The 20,153-nt window shown below is 48.1% G+C and overlaps 1 protein-coding gene across 2 annotated transcripts in view; it reads right to left on the bottom strand.

Annotated features, from left to right (window-relative positions):
* The window catches only part of FRMPD2 (FERM and PDZ domain containing 2), a 99,161-nt gene extending 83,047 nt beyond the window's left edge, over positions 1-16,114 (bottom strand). Inside the window, exons 1-8 of one of the 2 annotated variants that reach the window (XM_055275407.2) lie at positions 15,923-16,048; positions 13,402-13,559; positions 9,160-9,225; positions 6,535-6,726; positions 4,618-4,750; positions 3,859-3,946; positions 2,248-2,380; positions 736-807 (exon numbers count right to left, since the gene is read on the bottom strand). In XM_055275407.2, the coding sequence (XP_055131382.2) occupies positions 736-807; positions 2,248-2,380; positions 3,859-3,946; positions 4,618-4,750; positions 6,535-6,726; positions 9,160-9,225; positions 13,402-13,559; positions 15,923-16,046 (966 nt within the window). In that variant the 5' untranslated portion in view covers positions 16,047-16,048. Of the gene's footprint in view, positions 1-735; positions 808-2,247; positions 2,381-3,858; positions 3,947-4,617; positions 4,751-6,534; positions 6,727-9,159; positions 9,226-13,401; positions 13,560-15,922 lie in introns of both variants that reach the window. The other variant, XM_055275408.2, reaches the window with a different exon arrangement.
* Between the last annotated feature and the right edge of the window lie 4,039 nt (positions 16,115-20,153).

The following is a 20,153-nucleotide window of genomic DNA, read 5'->3' as shown; positions in this document are numbered from 1 at the left end:
CATTGACTGAGAAGCTCTCGGTCCCAACTGGGCCCTGGACAACAGAGATATGGGCCTAAACATGGATAGATACGTTCTGGGAAGCTCAGGGTGAGACCAGCCACACATGGGCCCTGCAGGGGACATGCTCAGGCTCTGGGGCAGGGAAGCGACAGCCTACACAGCATTTGCCCTTCCTGAAAAGCCCACACGGCTCACTCCTTGTCTTCACCCAGTCTTTGTTCACAAGATGCCTCCCCAGAGCCACTTTCCTATCTAAAAGAGCATACTCTCCCTCCTACCACCTGCCATGCTCCATCCTCCTCCCTTCTTCGTTGTTTTTTTTGTTTGTTTGTTTTTTCACAAATCACTACCTGGCATTCTTTTATATTTATGCCTTTGTCTGTCTTTGCCTCCTCCTTCTAGAATGTAATCTCCACATGGAAAGGACTTCATTCACAGCATAGGTGGGGCCCTAGAATAGTGCCTGGCACCTGGTAGATGTTTCACAGCATTCCCTAGCTGAGGCTGGGAGGGCCAGCAGGACTCAGCTGGAAGTCACGTGGGGCCCCTTTAACAGGCTGAAGGGAAAACAGCAGCAGTGGGAGGCAGTGATGGTTCTGGCAGGGGCCTGGGGGAAACTGAATGCCACTGGGGTGTCCTCATGTGAGACCCCATTCAGACACAATTGGCCTCCCGCAACTGCCCACTTCCCTCACCACCCTCCATCCCTGCCCAGTCTAGCCCAGTAGTTACCACAACCGATCCCGGCAGATGTAGTGTCATCGGGGCCTCTCCAGCCAATAGGATGAACTCTGGCCTGGAAAACTGGAGGAGAACAGTCACATACGGTAGAGAAGACGACAGATTCCGGGCTTTGGGTCTGGGCTTCCCCCATGATGCACCTCTGCAGCCCCCACCAGCACACATTCCCCAGAGCCAGCAGGAAACAGGCCAAGATGGGGCTGACCTGGGCTGAGGCCCCAGCTGAATGGTACATCTTGGAGCAGAAGTCTTACAGGTGGGTGTAGGGTGTCAGCAACGTTCTGGCTCTTAAGTTGGGTACAGGGGAGTTCGGGGTGAATTCTAAGTTTCATAATTCACACAGAACTCCATCTTTAGTATGTATCAAAAGTATAAAATGTATTGTATAATATAAATATAAATGCAATAAAAATATTTTAAAAAACAAAAATACTTTTAGATTTAGATGAGCTGAAACGTTTTCTAGCTCTAGATGTTGAATCAATAGCTTAGTGGGCAGCTCTTGTTCTCAGTGTATTTGTATTACACTTGACCCAGAAAACACTGCAATATCCATCACTAGCTAGACCCAGCTATCCCCCTGTGGGATGCATATTCTCAACCCATTTTACAGGTGAGGAAATTGAGGCTCCTCACCTTTAAAAAAAAAAAAAAAGCTTAAGAAGCTCACCTGAGTCATATAACCAGCAAGTGATAGGGTTGGGTGGGGCTTCTATAGTGCCCCCAAGTGTACCTAGCAGCACTCTTGTCCCAAGAGGCCAAAATTCCAGCCCAGAAGTGACTTGTGTTCTGCAAGAGTTCCCAATAGAAGTATCTTTAGTGAATGATCCAGAAGAAAAGCCAAAGGAGGTGGACAAAGCCTCTCAGAAGCCTCTTCATGCCCTCCACCAAGTTCATGGAGGCCAGAGAAGGGCCTAGGAGGACAGTGCGGGCTGCGCCAGGGTAGGGGAACCATAGGCCAAACAGGAAGAGGGACATCCTGAGGCTATTTGGAGCTCAGCTCAGTCAAGGGACCTTAACTAACTTTGACAGACAGACAGGCACATTCCCCCTAACCCTATTACCCTCTTAGGGTTACCCAGCTGGAAGGATAACTCTGTCCTCCCTAAAGAAGCTCTCCCTGCGGCCCTGGATCTGTGCTCCTGCCTTTCACCTGTGTAGAAGGCCCCTTCCAAACACATTCTGCCTTGTCAGTTCTTGAATCACGTAGCACGCTCTACCACCACCCTGCGCACCAGTGGCTTCCTCTAGGGTGGGACCCAGCATCTTCAACCCTACATCCTACACAGTGTCCCCCATGGAGCCTGCCCCAGTGAGGCCACTCAGTGAATGCCTATGCCCTAAGTTGCAAATTTCAGGTTTATGTTAGTCCAATCCTATAAACCTCAGCCCAGGGAAGTTGTCCCCTAGAAGACCCTGCCCATTTTCAGCCACTGTGCCAGACACCCACAGCTCCTTGCTCAAGCTTCCTTGAGGAGTGCCCTTCAGCTTTCTTTTGCTTACCTTGCTCCTTCTTTGCAGAAAACCCCTTTGAGAAGGAGTCGTTGGCCATAAGCTGTCTGCTGCCGAGTGCACAGATCCAGAGCTGAGCCTCCGGCCCTCCTGCTGGTCCTGGGGATCTGCTCCTGGAAGAGCGCTGGCCAGGGGTTGAGAAGGGGTGAAGCACTTAGCAATGGCAAGGGCTTCCATGGCATGAAAGACCACCCGCACAGGGGCTCAGCTGGGCAGGGTGCACCCACTGATGCATGTCACCTTCTCCCCCACCTATGGGGGAGTTACATCCACTTTTCAAGTGGGGGAAGCTGAGGCCTGGAGAAGCGAGGCTGCACAGCCACTGGGGTGCGGCGGGGTTGGAGGTACAAGGCAGTCAACTTCTCCACCCCATGGCTTTGCCTCTCTGTTTGTGGTGCCAGGACCCCAGATCTAGAGCAATCACCCAGCAGGTCATGGGATTGCAGCGATTCTGGCTTCTTTAGAATTTGATACATTGTTCAAAATATTTTGACAATAAAATATATTGTTTAAGGAATCGGGCGTAAAAATTGTTTTCTTTGGGAAAATAAAGTTTTAAATGGCAGGAAAAAATATTGCAAGATAAACTCTACAATATCCAATCAGGGCGCCAGCTGTGGATTTGACATCAACTATGACAAGACACTGTTACAGCCCTCAACAGGTCAATATGTGAATAAATAAATCACCCAAACTTCAAAATAAACACGGTTCCAGGTCCAGGAAGATATGAGCCCATCTAGGTTTTAATCTGATTCAAGCATCCTAAGTTAGACAATTGCAAAATGTCCACAATTCTTCTCCCTGATCTGCACCCTTTGCAATCTGACTTTGCATCCTCCTGCCATCAAGAGATGGAATCTATTTCGTACTCCTTGAAATGGGGCTGGCCTTTAGGCTTGATGTGGCCAACAGAATGATGTGGAAATGATGGAAGGCCAGTTCTGAAGGTTTTATGCACCTCACCACCCTCTCTCCTCTCTCTCCTCTTTCTCTCTGTCTCTCTGTCTCTCTCTCTCTCTCTCAGTTCCTCTCTCTCAGTTCTGCCATTGTCACGAGAACAATCCTAGGCTGACCTGCTGGTGGAGGAGAGCCAGAGATTCCCAGACAATGGCCATTCACCCCCTAGGAGAAGCTGGCTAGCTGAGATGAGGATAGTCACAAAGGCAAGAAGGCTTTCAGCAGAGTCTAGAAGACCTCCCAGCTGAGCACAGCCTAAATGACCAACTCACAGAATCATGAGCTAAATACATAACTGTTGCTTTTAGCCACTGTGTTTTGTGGTTGCTTGTTATGCAGCATGGTATGGCAATGGATAATGGCAACAATATTGAGGCATGTTGCTGCTCCACCACTCAGCCTGAGTATGGTTCCCAGAGGAAACAGGATGCCCTGACAGCACAGCTGCCACCAGGCCCCTCATTATCTTGGCTTCAGATCTGCTTAAATGTGGCTTCTTCATCTGCTAATGGAATAGCATTGGCATTTTCTGGAGGAGCAAGAGGCTTCTCATTAATAATCAGTAAAGAAATAAGGTACTATAGCCCCCCACACCTATGTCTCACATCAAGTTCACAGCACCCTTTAGGCCTTGCTGCTTACCGGTTAACAAGCAGGCTGCAGTGACTGTGTGTCGAGGTGCTCCAATGGGGCTCTGGCGAGCTCTGGGTCTCTGTGCTTCTTTCTGAAACTAATCAAGCAGCGTGGTAGAGGGCATGGGCAGAAGCCAAGATCACGGCTTTCTTAAATCAGGCATCCCAGAGCATGAATGGCATCATGACTTACTAGCTATGTGACCTTGGTGAAATTCCTTAGCCTCTCTGAATCTGTTTCTTCATGTACAAAACAGAAATGACAGTTACAGAGGGTTGGAGGGAAGGTTACAAGGGAAGATAAAGCCTAATGGCAAAGTGCACTTTGTTTTAGAGACAACAAACAATGACATTAATTAAAAAAAAGAAAAGCTCAGATTTAGTTGAAAAGTAGAGAACAGTAGATTTGAAGATTATTCCAAAAACCACCCTTTTAACACACCCAGAACAATAACTGAAAAAAATCAAGTTTTTCTTTCCTTGTTGTTTGTTTTAATTTGGATTTTCTCAACTTGGACAGTTAGAACTCATTTTTAAAGTTTTCATTTGATATAAATAACTGTGTTAAGTTGTGTCCCCAAATAAGACTTTCCTGGAAACACAGGTGAGTCCTAAGCTCAGCCCCTTCTCTTCAAGGGCTTCCTGAAAGAGTGGCACTTACATACACTTTCTCTGCCATCACAATGTGGATGTGTGGCCCATACAGGGCAGGAAACAATAGAATGGGTACCATCAGACCACTCAGGGACTGCTCAGGGCACGTACCCACCTCTGCAAGGATGCAGACACTCCGGGGCCTGTGCCGCTGGGCTCTCACTGCTTGTCCCATGCAGCCTCTTCCTGAGCAGGTAGCTTCTGTTCTGCTGCACAGAGGAGCTTTCCTCCACAACTCTTTTCTCCACCTGGGGGTCAAGTGCATCACACATCCACATACCAAGATAAGGAGGGGGCGTTTTTATAGATACATGCAAACTGGCTGTCAGACTGAATCAATGTGGAGTTGTCTGCCCTACACGGTGACCTAATGATGTGTTCTCTGGCACCCAGAATGTGCTCTGTGCCCATCCCCCGCATGCACCCTGAAGGCACTTCACTCCCCACTCCAGACCTGCACACTCACACACATCTGTGCCTTTGCTCATGCATTCCCTCTGTTACTAGAGTCTCCCCAGAAGCTCCTCCGTGCCCACAAGACCCAGAGCTGTGTCCTCTCTACTTCTAAGCCTCTCCACCTCTGCCCTCTGATCACCTTCCCTTATCACTGCACTCACACCTGGCTCTGTTGCATCATGTTCCATGAGTGTGCTGCTTGTCTGTCTCCCCCAACATCTCTGTGTGCTTTATGCACCACCGTAGCACACCTAATGCAGTGCCCAATGAATGTTGAATACGTGACTGACATCTACCTTGCAGGTCCCTGATGGAAATGTTGCAGGTCAATACAGTGTCTATCCAAGGACAATGGCACACCAGTGGATGGTAGACTTTAGTATCTTTCAAATAAATATAGCCCACTCCCCAACCAAATCCTCTGGCTCAATTCATAGGAGCCACATGTTTCTATGCCAAGAGAGAAGGGGTCCAAGAAGGAGGCCTTCTCTGATGGAAGAGGCCTTCTCTGGCTGACTGTTGCCACTGTCCACCCTGCTGTCCCCTCATCTCCATCCACATGGCCCCTCATTTTGTCTCAGCTCATCCTGGTCTCATCCTGGTCTCAGCTCATTGGTCTCAGCTCTCCAACTTGTCCCTGGACAAGTTGGTCTCAGCTCTCCAACTTGTAAGTTGGTCTCAGCTCTCCAACTTGTAAGTTGGTCTCAGCTCTCCAACTTGTCCCTGGACAAGTGCAGCCACCCAACTGGCCTCTAGCTTACCTGTCTCTGGTTCCTCCCAAATACAGACTTCCTTACATTTTGTGCCATAGGCACCTCACTTGCCCATCCTACCCCAGCTCCACCCGGGTCTCATGGGGGACCAACTCCATGGTACCATTCCCGCAACAGAGCTCCAGAGGGGGCCAGGCTGGGTCTGTCTCCAGCTGAGACTATATCCTTCAACTTGCCAGCTGTACTACCATCACTCCCCTCTCCCGGGAACATTTCCCCAGTACGTAACTTGCACAAGAATCCCTGTCTCTGGGTTAGCTTGGAGGGAATCCAACCTAAGCTAAATGCCTCCCATGTGCCAGGCCCCTTGCTGCGCTCTGGGGAGTGCACAGGGCAGCAAGCAGCACAGTGTGACAAGCACAACAAAGGACACCCCACAGGTATAAAATAGCAGAGGGGAGGGTACCCAGGGACCACAAAAATGAAGTCAGGGAAGGCTTCTGTACAGAACCTAGAGTTGAATTTTGATAAGAAAACTGAATCATGGGTTCTAAACATGATTGCTTTATGTAAGGACGCACTTGCAAAGATGTGAAGGGTCTTAGCCATGCGACAAACTGGGCCTTGCCTAAAGGTCTTTGTCAGCACTGCCCAATAGAACTGCAATGACAAGAATGTTCTAGATGCACCCTGTTCAGTAGGGTCGTCACCTGCTACAAGTGGCAACTGAGCACTTGAAATGTGACAGATGTGACTGATTAATTTTTTATTTTATTTTAGTTAATTATAATTTAACTAATTCAAATTTTAATAGCCACACATGGCCAGCGGCTACTGCTTGAAAAGCACGGTTCTCTACTGACCTCAGAAATGGTACCCAGAACCAAGCCAACCAGCCTTCTGATGTGGAGACCAGCAGGGGCTGGGTAGACAGACACTTCTTTCTCATGAACCCGACAAGCTTCCAGAACTGATTGCAACGTGCACCGCCTGTGAGGCTGGTCTTCACACATGGTCAGCAGGATGGAGTGCAGGGGCTCGCGGAGCTGCAGGGGCTGGAGGCAGACAGGGCTGGTGAGAGGAGAGGGCAGCCAGAGCTGCTGCTACGAGGCCAGCACCTTGTCAGGCAGGCCTTGGAGACATGGAAACAGGTGTTCCCACAAGCACCAGAGCAGATGACTGCTCCTTCTGGAGAGTTTAAGGACAGACACAGGATCCATCACTGAGGCCACAAAGTGCAGAGCAGTCATCTCTGCATCAGTTTTGTGTCACCTGCTGCCTTCTAAACCAGAACACCCTTCTGCCCAAGCATGCTTAGAATGCTCATGAAAAATAGATGCTTTGACAAGATGGATTTCCACCTGTGCCAAGCACCCCAAATCAAACCAGAGGTCAGCCTTTCACTCAAGTTCATCTGCGCAGCTTGTCATTGTCTCCAGTCACTCAGGGGGTCTCACTTGGCCCTTCCTCTGGAATGTGAGCTCCAGGGACATACAGACCGTGGCCTATTCCCATTCACTTCGGACAGCCAGCAGTCAGCACAAATGCTCAGTCGTTGTTGGTTGAACTTTATGTCAGGTGTACACATCGAGCAAAAGAAAACAGAAGCATCTTATAAGCATTTCCCTCATGCATTTAATGACCACAATTCATATGGGAAAGGCCTCAAATTCAGATTCAAAATCAGACTTTTTCTCAAGCTCAACCCACACTGCAGGTCACTTTTCAGATAAAGGCTGCACTACCGCTTCTTGCCGGGGAGCATCAGCTGTGAGCACCTATCTCTGTGTACAGCCAAGATGCTGAGTCCTGCCGTCGCAGTAAATCCAGGCGTCTTTTGCGCCTGGTCTGCACAGCCACACCAGATACAGTCCCTGCCTCCAGGAAAATAATGGTGTGACGAGAGAGACAGTCACTAAAAGAGACAAAGACCATAGAAGATGACAAGGGCTTTGACCTTAGGAAGCACAGGCCATGGCACTAATGTAGAGGAAGGGGCTTAGCCAAGGCTGGAGTTAACCAAGAGGAAAGTGGAGAGTGAGGTGCTGGTGAAGGGATCAGTGTGTGCAAAGGCATGAAGGTGCAGATGAGCTGACATGCATCTGAAGGGAAGGGGATTATGAGCAGGACAGGGGCCTGGGGGAAGATGGCAATGTGGGGTCCCTTGTTCAAAATTATTAAGAATTCCAAGACAGTGTTAGCAGAGCATTAAACTAAATGCAGGACCCTGTGCTGTGACACAGGGTCACACACCCAGGACATACACCCAGGAAGCCGGTCCTGATTATGGCAGAGTGCCAAAGCAGAACCAGATGGGAGCAGGGACCCTATCCTAGGCTCCAGGTGTGTCTCACTGAGAAGCCAGAAGGCAACCCCATGGGCAGTGAGGTGTTACAAAAGGTTGCATGTGAGGATGGTCATGAGCTGGTCTCTCTTTTAGAAAGACCACCCAGGAAGCACCCGGATATTGAACTGGAGAGGGTAGGGGTGAATAGAAAGAAAGGCAGGAAGGAAGGAAGGGAGGAGGAGGGAGGGAGCTAGTCTGGCCGGGTCAGCTGAGCAGGGCTCTCCAGCATGTGTTCTTGTGGCACCAGTCTCTAAGGAATTGTTATAGTGTCAAATGGAAATGTACACAAACACTTCTATTCTGTAGTCGAAAATTGTGTAAAATATTAGGATATTTTTATGTATTTCTTTTTTGAGACAGAGTTTTGCTCTGTTGCCCAGGCTGGAGTGCAGTGGTTTGATCTCCACTCACTTCAACCTTCCCCTCCTGGCCCCCGGGGTTTAAGCGATTCTCATGCCTCAGCCTCCCAAGTAGCTGGGACTACAGGCATATGCCACCACACTCAGCTAATTTTTTTATTTGTAGTAGAGTCAGGGTTTTGCCATGTTGGCCAGGCTTGTCTCGAACTCCTGAGCTCAAGTGGTCTGCTCGCCTCAGCCTCCCAAAGTGCTAGGACTATAGGCGTGAGCCACCGTGCCCAGCCAGGATAAAGTTAAGTTTCTAAGCTTTAAGCCTTCCTGTAGTCTTTAAAAAAAGACTCTAAAAAATTCTTGAGAGGGAGATATTGTAGGGAGCATTTACCCAAATCTGTTGAGCCCAGAAGCCTTTTTCAGGGAAGCATCTCACTTTGGGAAGGGCTGTTTTAAAGCCTTTTTAAAATATATGTAAATCTGTATCTTCAGTGTCTATAAAATTCTCTAGCTTGCTATTAATACTTTCTCTGAGCGGAGATGGCCAAACTTATCCTGCTTGCCAATCCAAATTGTGGCTGCCTGGAGTGCTATGTTGAGTAGGATTCTGAGGTTGTTTCTGCACTAGCAGGAAGGAGTTGTGTGATGAGTTCTCAACGCCTGCCTAGGACCTAAAGGAGGGGAGAGTGGCAGTATGTGTGCTCAGTAAATGTGGTCCCTGCCCAGGAGAAAACCACTAAATAAACCCAGAGACATAGCCCAGCAAGACTTGGAGTATCTTGTTGACAAACCTGATGTGGCGGAACATGAAACCCTGCCGACCAGTAGAGGGTCATTCCTAAAGAATAGACGTGCATCTGCCCAAAAGAAGAGTACATGATTAGATTTCAATCATCTCTGTTATTCCACAGCTCTGCAAGAAAAATACAATCCAATTTCCACACGAACAGACACTGTTGTCTGGCTAGTCTAGCACCACCTGCAACTCCCTTAACACTTGTTGCCTCCTAATCTGGAGGCTAGAAAGCCAGAAATTTGCTTTCTAGCAGAAACCGTGACACTCAGATTTGGTGAAAGGCATGAGAGAAATCGTTAGGGGGCTTCTGATAAGGCTTTTGCTTTATTGACAAAAGGACACATGTGACTGGCCCCACGCTTTCCCCTTTGTTCCTGCCTTCAACATTGATGTGATTGATACATGGAGTCTTCTCAACCATTCCGTGACAATGAGGCAGCAAGCATAGGACAGAAAGCCAGCCACTGGGGAAGGTAGAATGGAAATACACAGCCTGGATCCTTGATGACATGAAAAGGCTGCTGACCAATCCCTAGACCTCTTGTTAGGTAACTAATAACCATATCTTTGGCCCTGGCCATTGTATTTTAGGCCTTCTGTTTCCATGACACATTACAGTTCAGCCTGATTACAAAGCACCATATCTTGTCAAAAAGCAAAATGATGTCATGGGAAGAGCATTGTCTGACATCTCTGACCCTTGGTTTCTTCATCTCAAAAATGACTATTCTGCCTGAATTCTAATAAAGATCAAGTCAAAAGTACCCGAAGATGGTAATATTAACTATTATTATTGTTACCATTATTGTTATTATTGGACATAGAGCACTTACCATATACCAAGCCTTATTCTAAGTCTTTTACCCATATAAACTTATTTAGTCCTCACTGCAATCCTGTGACGTAGGTACTTTAATTGTCCCCACTTGTCTACATGGCCTCTGGATTATACCAGTCCTCAATCAATGTTAGTTGGTGTTTATTGTGGGGCTTCTATTATAACTGACAAGGCACATTTCCCTTAAGATCTGTCTTCTCAGGAAATGATTTTTGGGACTTTAGAAGGAAACAATGAGGTAATGAAACATTGCATGTAAAAACACACAGTTATTTGAGCCACCCACTTGGTTTAATACAAGGAGTTTTAGTTTTTGGTTTTGGTTGTTCACATCTCAAGGTCAAGATGTGTTCACTGTCACCTGTGACAGCTCATTAGCTCTCATCTTTGTTTGAAATTATATCCTGAAACCAGCTCCCACCCCTCAGATGAATGTGCATAGATACCATGCAAGAAAGTTCACAAGCTGCACCCCAATTTCCAGAGAAAGGACCCGAACAGCAGGGGCTTGGTAGACAGCCACTTCTTTCTCATTAACCCAATAAGCTCCCAGAACCAATTGCAGTGACTGCCACCTGCAAGGCTGGTCTTCCCACATGGTTAGCACGAGGGAGCATAGAGACTCATGGAGCTGCAGGGACTGAAGTGCAGACAGAGCTCCAGCATCCTGAGCACTGCCAGAGGCACCACCCACACCTGGGAGCTCACCTGGATTCCAAGGGCTCTGTCTAAAAGTGTCTTAGAGCAAGTCCCTGGCCACAGTGACAAAAGGCTTCATCCAAAATTCTGAATTCAGCCCATTGGTAGACACTGCCAGTAGAGGCTGGTAGAAGGATTTTGAAGGCAACTCCTGGCTCAGTGGGAAAGAACACCATGTTTGATTGGTGAGGTCTGCCATGAGCATGGGATGGGGTACTGGCAGCACAGATGACTTGTAGTTAGAGGCCTGCCCACACCTTCCACCTGACCTGCACCTGGGGCTAAGATGCCAAGTAGTTGGGGAAATATGTCAGTGCACTGTTTAGGGCAGATGTTGGTCCAAGGAGAGGGGTCTGGGTACACCCTCCCAGCATTAGAACGAGGCCCAGGACTGGGGGAGGATTCTGAGCACAGCCTGTCCGGGGACCATTCTCCTAGCTCCTAGTTGCCCAACCAACCCCTCATGGACCCATGCCAAATTGGATGAAGAGAGGAGCCTGTAATGGATGGAAAAGAACAGTGATGAACAGAACTGAGTGTTAGAGATGCTGAAAGAGATCAAGTAACCAGTTCACTCTGCCTCCTGGCCTAATAAACAGGGCTTGAGGCTGGTGGCTCTGGCCCCTTAAAGCCCACTCCACTTGCCATGCTTCATATGCCTAGAGCACTAAACCAATGTTTGGTTAGTTCAGAGCTCAGTCCCTCTCATACTGGATCTCTCCCAGCTCACACTCACTCTCATCTTCCTGGCCAGGACTCAGCAACACATTTAGCCAGTTCTTAACTCAACCTATTAGCCTTGAATCTATTGGAGTCCTCATGCCTCTGCCTGGAGGAAAGTGTGCAGGAGGAAGGAACATATTATTTTCCAGCTCAAAGATGCTCTGGGCAGAGGAGGCCTTCACAAGGTACTCAATGGAGGCCAACCTGCAATCAGAAGGGTGATGCCTGATCCTCACCAGTGAGTGCTGGGATGGTCAGGGAAGGACCCCAGGAGCACTCAAATCTGTGTTAGCTCAGGTACATCAGAAAGTGGAGCCTGAGGCAAGGGTTAACTGCAGACCCTTCATTCAGGGGCTGCAAGCCCAGGGCAATGAGAGTGTAGAGAAAATAGGAAGGGAGACAGGGACCAATGTGATATGCAGGGTCAAAATGCTGGCCACCTCCTTGCAACAAGCAACAGAGCACAGCCTGAAGTGCAGCAGACAGGGCTTCCTAGCACTCAGGACTTCTCTAGAAGGCTTGCAAGGCTTGCACAGCACAAAGCCATCCACGAGAGAAAGAGGAGGGAAAACATATCCTCTTCGTTCACTCCAGACTCTTATTTACCACTGGCTAAGTTTCCCCCATAAGAAGATAACTCCCCTGCATTCTCAGGTTGCATTGGCATGGTCCTTTAGCAGTCACACAGAAATCCCAGTCCCAGGGCTCAAGATGTGACATCTTAGCTGAGTCCAGGGCATAAGAGACAACTCGGTGTAGGTGGAGCCAAGAGCCCCAAACAGACCTGAGAGGCACGCAAGTCTGTGTCCAATCCAGGAATCAGTGATTCACCCCTGGGGCCCTGGCACTGTAAGAAGATATGTGGGCCTGGATGCCAGAGTGACTTCCAGGATGTCGGGGCCGGGGAGTGCCGGAGCTGGGGTCACTGGAACTGGAACTCTTATGCTTTCACTTTTGTGGGCTGACTTACAGACACGTGGACCCAGACAAACCAAATCTGGAAGCCACCACGTCCCCAGTCTCTGCCTTTCAGAGCCTGGAGGGAAAGCAGCTCCCATTCCAGGATGCCTCCTGAGGGTAGCAGCATTTTCACATCTGCACTTTTCTCATGAAAGGGCGAGGAAGAAGAAACAGAACTCTCTGAGGAAACACCCACCATGCCCCATCCCGTGTTGTGTGGCTGCCTTGCATCATTCTCTCCTTCGAGAGAACTGAAATTCTCTTTGAAATTAAAAATGATGTTTACTGGAAACTTTTGCTGTTCAGAAGCAAAACATGTCCATTGTTGAAAAACCAAAAGTCTCCACTGATGTTGCCACCCAGAAACAATCACTGCAGACACTTTGGTGTATGTATTTTTAGAACTTCCTCTCTCTCTCTCTTTCATCCTCTCTAACCAAACTTGGATAATATTATGTGCACATATATTGAATTTTTTTCAATACATTAAATAAGCTTCTACAGCCTCATTTTAATGGTGTTTTGTCTCATGTCCTCTCCCACTGACTATTTAGCTTGTTTTCAATTTATCACTAATGTCAGCAATACAACAATCAGCATTGCTGCAGCTAAATTTATCTTTACTTGTGCCTTAGAATAAATTCCTAGTTGAGGACGTGTTGGGTCATTTTGAGGTGTCCTGCTACATATTACCAATGGTAACAATGTGCCAGACCACTTAACCACAGCTTTTCAACACTTCTTTTGGAATATTGATAATAACCTGATCAATTAAGCCACATTAACCCCACTTTACCAATGTAGAAATTGGGGCTCAGAGAAGTGGACTTGCCCTTGTCCATGAGCTAGTAAGTTGTTGACAAGAAATCCTGGGAATAAAACTCTTGAAACCCACTCTGGCTTGGTGTTGAGAACCAAGCTCTGCAAGGCTGAGCTGGGAGCTGGGGAGGCTGCCATTGGGACGGGGCTTTCCCAGGGCGCAGGACTCAGGAGCTGCAGAGTAGCTGCACAGCTTACCTGAGACGCATCAGGCTGCTCATCCTCGCTCTGTCCCTGTAGCAGTTCAGGGGCCTTGAAAGGAGCAGCCTCTATGTGAGAAACATGGCCTTGGAAAGAAAGGCTTCCAGCCGCAGAAAGCAGGGCTGACCAGGGGCAGACCACATAGTCCGAGGAATCTGAAACCAAGCCAGTGATGGGGCTGTAGAGACAGAGCTTCCATCTGGGGTGCCAGCATGGGACTGTGCCCAGCAGGTGCCTGCCAGTACCCATCTCTGGAACTGAATGTGAGCAAGACCCGCAGGAGACATGGAACAGAATAAATTCAACCCTGATGCATGGGAACATGTATAATAAAAGGTGACTGTGGCCATGGCCAGGAAGTTAGCACCTGCACCTAAATTCATCCGTGGCCAAAGAGTCTCAAGGTAAAAGGTAAAGAGAGGGTCAGGCACACCTGGAATTTAGCACAAGCCTGAGTTCTCTAGAGACAGACCAGGATCCAAGGCAGCTAGTCTTCTGGGAGCTCTGTAGCTGTTCATCAGAACCTCCACGGTGGGGAAGAGGGAGAAGATGACGCTGAAGGCACAGGTGCACAGCCTCCTCCATAGGCCCACGCTGGGACCCGTCGCCCTCACAGAACATGTGTGATCTTTCACGCCAGGAGCCTCTGCTGCATGCACTGAAGCCCCCAAGCACGTGTGACCTCTGAGTTGACACCTGAGTGTGGGCACTCAGCATTTGTTCTGGAGCTTAATGCCTAGGAGCCCCATAGTCATCCTTGGATACCTCTACCTTAGGTCTCTCCTTTACTGAGCGCACAGTGTGCAGCTTTCTCATTAGAGGGCTCTGAAGAGACACTACAGGAGGCCTTATCTATCCTGCAGTTTCTGGAGTTTAGAGCAAGTGTGAGGCCACCTGGAGGTTGGGCTCTGCACAGAACACATGCCCAGGATGTGAGGTCACTTGGCCACCTTAAGGCCTGGACTTGACATGTGACCACCTTCTCAAATCTACGCAGGACTCTAGCGGCCCTCCTGCCCACACCAACCTCCAGAGAGGTGACTCGCCTGAGCCTACCTACACCCCAAAGGGTCACCCCAACCCCCACTTGTAGTGCGTGCTCCTGCCACCGGTGGCTATTGCCTGGGCCATGACTGCAGACCACGTCTGGCGGGGCACACCAGCAAATTCTACCATCATCGTGGGCTGCAAGCACAGCTCCTCCCACAGATCTGAACCCCAAACAGGGAATGGGGCTTCCCTTCAAAGTTTATCCCTCACTGGGTACCTGCCCTCAGGAGACCCAGTAGCATTTTCTTTTTCTTTTTCTTTCTTTTTTTTTTTTTTTTTTTTTTTTGAGACAGAGTTTCGTGCTCTTGTCACCCAGGCTGGAGTGCAATGGCACGATCTCAGCTCACTGCAATCTCTGCCTCCCGGGTTCAAGCGATTCTCCCGCCTCAGCCTCCCGAGTAGGTGGGATTATAGGTGCACGCCCCCATGCCCGGCTAATATTTTGTGTGTGTATTTTTAGTAGAGACAGGGTTTCACCATGTTGGCCAGGCTGGTATTGAACTCTTGACCTCAGGTCATCCACCCGCCTCGGTCTCCCAAAGTGCTGGGATTGCAGAAGTGAGCCACCACACCCCACCAGCATTTTCTTATGCCTTACAGTTGCTCTTCAAACACAGTTTAGGAATTCTTTCTATTAACCTCCCCTGTTTAGAACACTGGGTGGGTCTGCCTTTTTTTTTTTTTTTTTTTTTTTTTTTTTTGAGATGAGTCTTGCTCTGTTGCCCAGGCTGGAGGGCAGTGGCACAATCTTGGCTCACTGCAACCTCTGCCTCCTGGGTTCAAGAAATTCTCCTGTCTCCGCCTCCCGAGTAGCCGAGATTACAGGCGAGTGCCACCCCACCTGGCAAATTTTTTTTTTCTGTATTTTTAATAGAGATGGAGTTTCACCATGTTGGCCAAGCTGGTCCCAAACCCCTGACTTCGGGTAATCTGCCCACCTTGGCCTCCCAAAGTGCTGGGATTACAGGTGTGAGCCACCATGCCTGGCCAGGTCTGCCTTCTGATGGGGCACAGACTAGTGCAACATCTGGTGGACAGAGTGTAGGGGTGTCCTGGGTGACCACCACCTGCCTCTCTTTGGTTATGCCCAGAGACAGCCCATGTGCTGTTAGACGCCCATAGCACTGCAGCCACTCTCTTTCTAAATCCTCCCAGCTTTGCATGCCTGGAAATGCTGCAACACCAAGGCGGAAGCAAGGCCTTTCTTTCAACTCTGCCACATGGCATGGGTCCAAGAGTCAGGCCTGTCCTCCCAGTGCAGCTCCAAGGGTGGGTGTTATTCGTCTACTCATTCTAATACCTCAGAGTAATCACAGACCAAGAAGCAGCAACCTTGTTCTGTGCTCTCAGAGGTTGATAAGAAAAAAAATTTTTTTAAAAAAAGCAGCAGCAGCCAGAACTGTGTTTGTGTGGGAAGCTTCACATACAACTCCCTGGGATTTGACTGCCCCCAAACACACTCTCTTACCGTTGCGGAGGTCTTCCAGGAGCTGCTCAGCGGCCAGGAACAGGAGGGACCAGATTTCCTCCTCAGACAGAGCTTCACCCCTAACCTGCAGGGCGCTGGCCAGCGTCACAGAGGACAGGCTCATGCCTACGATAAAGACATGCATGTGACAGGGCCTCTGCAATGTCCAGGAACATGTCCAGGCCCGTACTCGCCACTCTGACCCAGCCAGGCATGGTCCCACCACTACTGCGCACCGGCAGTGTGTTTTCAGCACCTGGGTCCCTGGAGTCAGGCACAGAGCCAAGCACACAGAGGAGTTAAAGTAATGTTAATTGGGGGACTGGCCAGGCTGGCTGGTCAGTTCTCAGTGAATAAATGAGTAAACAAACAGTAAAACTCCCAAATGAAAGGTTAAATGAATAAATAAATGAACGACCAAATGAAACATGAGAACAGCACCTCCCAGCTGGGTGGGAGCTGTTGCAGAGAGTAACCTACACCTGGGTAGTGTGTGGCCTCCTCTCCTGCTCTCTCTGGAGAAGTTAGCTAACCATTTTTGCCTGCTATACATAATTCACATCTTTCATCTCTGGCTGCCACATGCAGTTAGATTTGGTGCCAGTACCACCCCTTTCTCCAGCACCTGCCTGAAGTGCAAGAGCGACTCACTAAACAGAAATATAAGCCCCACGTTTCAGAAAGGGGCAGCCTCACAGAGAAACTGGAGGAGGCTGAAGAGGTCTAGTCTTCTCTTCCCTCTTCTGGGAAGCAGGGCCTTTAGACCAAAGCTGATGTTTAAATGTCTGTCTCCCTGAAAAAGCTGCCACCCACTGATCTCCAGAGACCCAGGTGCTAGGTGGTACCGGAAGAAGCCAGGCGGGCTTTTCCTAATCCATTTACGTCCTCACTGATCTTTCTCTACAGCCAGAGCTCAAGCAGGGCGGGTGTGCAGTGTCGGGTGCTAGATGGTGAGCACATAGAGGCACCCCCATCCCCCATTGGCACACTAATCCAAGATCTACGCCCCAGCTGCCCAGCTCCCTGCAGACACCTCTGCTACCAGCCTCCTCCAGCCTCAGGAAGAGAGGCAGGTCTCAGGAGAAAGAGGCTTGGTCTGCCACCTCTCCCTGGGGCAGGAAAGGAGCCGCAGCAGGACCTCCTCAGGAAGCTTGACCTCTGAGCTGTCAATTATCACAAGAAGTCTGTGAAGAAGGGAGTATTGTTTCCATTTACAGACAGGAAAGAAGTCCAAGGTAATCAGGTAAAAAGTGATGAATTCGAAGCTGAACTCCAGTCCCTCTCTCTTTTTCTTTTCTATTTCTTTTCTTTTCTCTTTCCTTTCCTTCCTTTTCCTTTCCTTGTCTTTCCTTTTTTTATCTCTCCTCTCTTTTTAGAAACTGTTTGAGACTTACAGACTAGGCATTCCTATTCCACCACATTTTTCTAACTCTCTATAGCCACAGTGAAAGGTTGCTTATTAAAGATAAGAAGGGGGAAAAACAAGACCATGATTCTTATACAAAAAATCTCTAAATCCCAAAATAAAATATTGAATGGGTGGGGTTTCTAAAATTGCTTTAGGACTAGACAAAAATGCATTAAAAGTCTTCTAGGCTGGTGTGGCTAGTGAAGACCATTATTTCAGTACAATAATTCAATGGAGGGAGGACAAACTTTTCAACAAATACTTCTGGATCCATCATGGAAAAAAGCTGAACATGGGCCTAAACCTTGCACCTTATGCAAAAATTACTTCAAAATGAATCATAGATTTAATATAGAACATGAAACCATAAACTTTTATGGAGGGAAATGGGAGAAAATATTTAGGACTCATCACAAACAAGGACTCCCCAATAAAATGAACAGTTGATTTCTCATCAAAAACCATGGAGGCCAAAAGGCAGTTGGATGACGTATGGTCTTAACTAGTCACACCAGCCTCAAAGACTTAATGCATTTTTTTCTAGTCACAAAGCAGTTAGAAAAACCCCACCCAATATCAAAATACTTGGAGGGGAGACTGTCAAACAAGAATTTAGTAAACAACAAAGCAATCAATCCTTCAAAATTGAAAGAGAAATTAAGACCTATTCACATAAACACAAATTGTGCAAATTTGTTGCTAGCACACCCTTCCCTCCGAGAAATCCTAATGGAGTCCTTCAGACTGAAATGAAAGACACTGGACAGTAGCTCAAATCCACACGAAGAAATGGGAGCACCCGTAAAGACAATAACATAGGTAAATGTAAAAGACAATAAAAATGTATTTTGATTGGAACCCTTTTTTCTCCTATCAGAATTTTTTTTAAAGGAGCATCAACATCTGGAAAAGCACATAACTGATCGGGTTTGCCAATCAAGTACCTTTCTTTTCGTTAAAGCTAAGAGTCACTTGAGGCTTGAAGTTGCTGTTTTTGTTATTGGAAGTGTCAGAATCTCAACTTCCATATCAAATATAACCATGATCCATGAGTCAGTGACGAAATTACTCATCATCCTTTCAATTAAAAAAAAAAAAAAGTTGTCATACTTGTTCCAATGCACAAGCATTCCCCTGTCTTCCCTCTGAGAAGGAAACGTGTGCATTCCAGTTTTCTGCACCAACTCCCTGCCTGACTAACCACAGTGTTACAGTGGAATGTTATGATCTGTCCGCAGTGCCAAGTTGGTTTCTGAAGAGTGCGGGAAGCCTGGGAACCATCCAGAGCTCTGAATTTCCCTGGCTGGCCTCAGGACTACAGCGTGGGTTATGAATACTCTGCAAGCTAGCAGGTAGGCCAAGATTTGTATTGCTGCTAGGCAAAAATGCAAATTCCTTTTCTTGACCTGAGAGGTCTGGCAGGCAGATGAGCCCTGCCCACCTCTCCTACTCCACTTCCCACCTCCCTGTCCCTTGCTTACCTCCCTCACCATGTTCCTCCCTCACCATGTTCCATCACACTGGGCTCGTGATAGATTATGAAGTAAGATAATTCTCTACACTAGCCCACCAGCCCTCAAGAACCAGCCTGGACTCACAATTAACATTGTTATCTCTGTGTGATATTGTGAATACTATTTCAAAGCCCACTGCTACTTCCTTGAATGACAATACAAGTAAACACTTCCATAGCATTTACTTACGCCAGGCACCGTTCAGAGTGCTTTATGTGCTAACTCATTTAAGCCTCATGACAGCCTTCTGAAATAGGGCTATCGTCATGCCCATTTTAAAGATGAGGAACAGAGAGGTTAAGTGACTTGACCAGTGTCACACAGCTTGGACTTGGGTTTATGCTCTTGGTCTCAGAGACAGGGCTCTTCCCCACCATATTATGCTGGCTGTGGAAATGCCGTGAAGCACTTTATGGGGCCTGTAATCTCAGGCTATGAAACAGTCTTTAGCCTTTAGCCATCACACCAAGATGCCTCTGGGCTCCTCTCTCCAAGTTTTTCATGGTCTGGTTGGCTGTATCACGCACTGTAAAGGGGATCATTAACTATGTAAAGGATGCAGGGATCCCACTGCATAGAGAGATCTGACAGTGAGGATATTCTGGGAAAGCAACCAGTCAACGGGCATTTTGTGGGGCCCCTCCACTACCCTTATCTCTCATACAACTTCCCAGATCTCACCTACGCAGACTGACCCTCTATACTGACTCCACTATCTGAAGGCTTCGGGGCTCATCTAGTAGCATAGAAGTCTTCTTTGCCATTGGAGATCCCACTAGCCCATCCAGAAGCTTCCTTGGGCCCTTTCCAATGAGTTTCCAGGCTGAGGAGCATCCTGTTTGCCAGGACTTGTTTTTGTTGGCCTTAGCCTGTAGCAGCCCCTCTCCCTGGCCTGCCTCGGGCTAGAATCTTTTCCCCTGACCTTGATCTTTAATGCTCCCACTTGGGCCTCCCTCTCCCATGTGCCATGGCAAGAGCAGCCCTGAGCTTCATCTGTGAGGCTGTCCCTACAGCCTTCCCTCAGCCATTACCACATTTAATAAATACTCGTCAAGGATCTAGTATATTTCAAGCTCTGTACTATGAGTAGAATGAGAAAGAATGTTAACAACCTACCCTGAGAGTCATGGGGATGGGCAGAGGGAGACAGCCAATGAGAAGGTAAGCAAATAAAATAATTCTGTAGAGTGTTAGACTATGAAGTAAGAAAAGGCAATGCATGATAACAAGCTTTTGGTGTGGGGGACATCCTAGCTGAAGTGGTCAAGGAAGGCACCTCCAGGAGGTGTCACTGAAGCTGAGATTTGGA

Source organism: Symphalangus syndactylus, chromosome 4 (assembly GCF_028878055.3).
Source record: "Symphalangus syndactylus isolate Jambi chromosome 4, NHGRI_mSymSyn1-v2.1_pri, whole genome shotgun sequence".
Taxonomy (NCBI): Eukaryota; Metazoa; Chordata; class Mammalia; order Primates; family Hylobatidae; genus Symphalangus; species Symphalangus syndactylus.
This window is presented reverse-complemented; position numbering and strand designations above follow the sequence as displayed.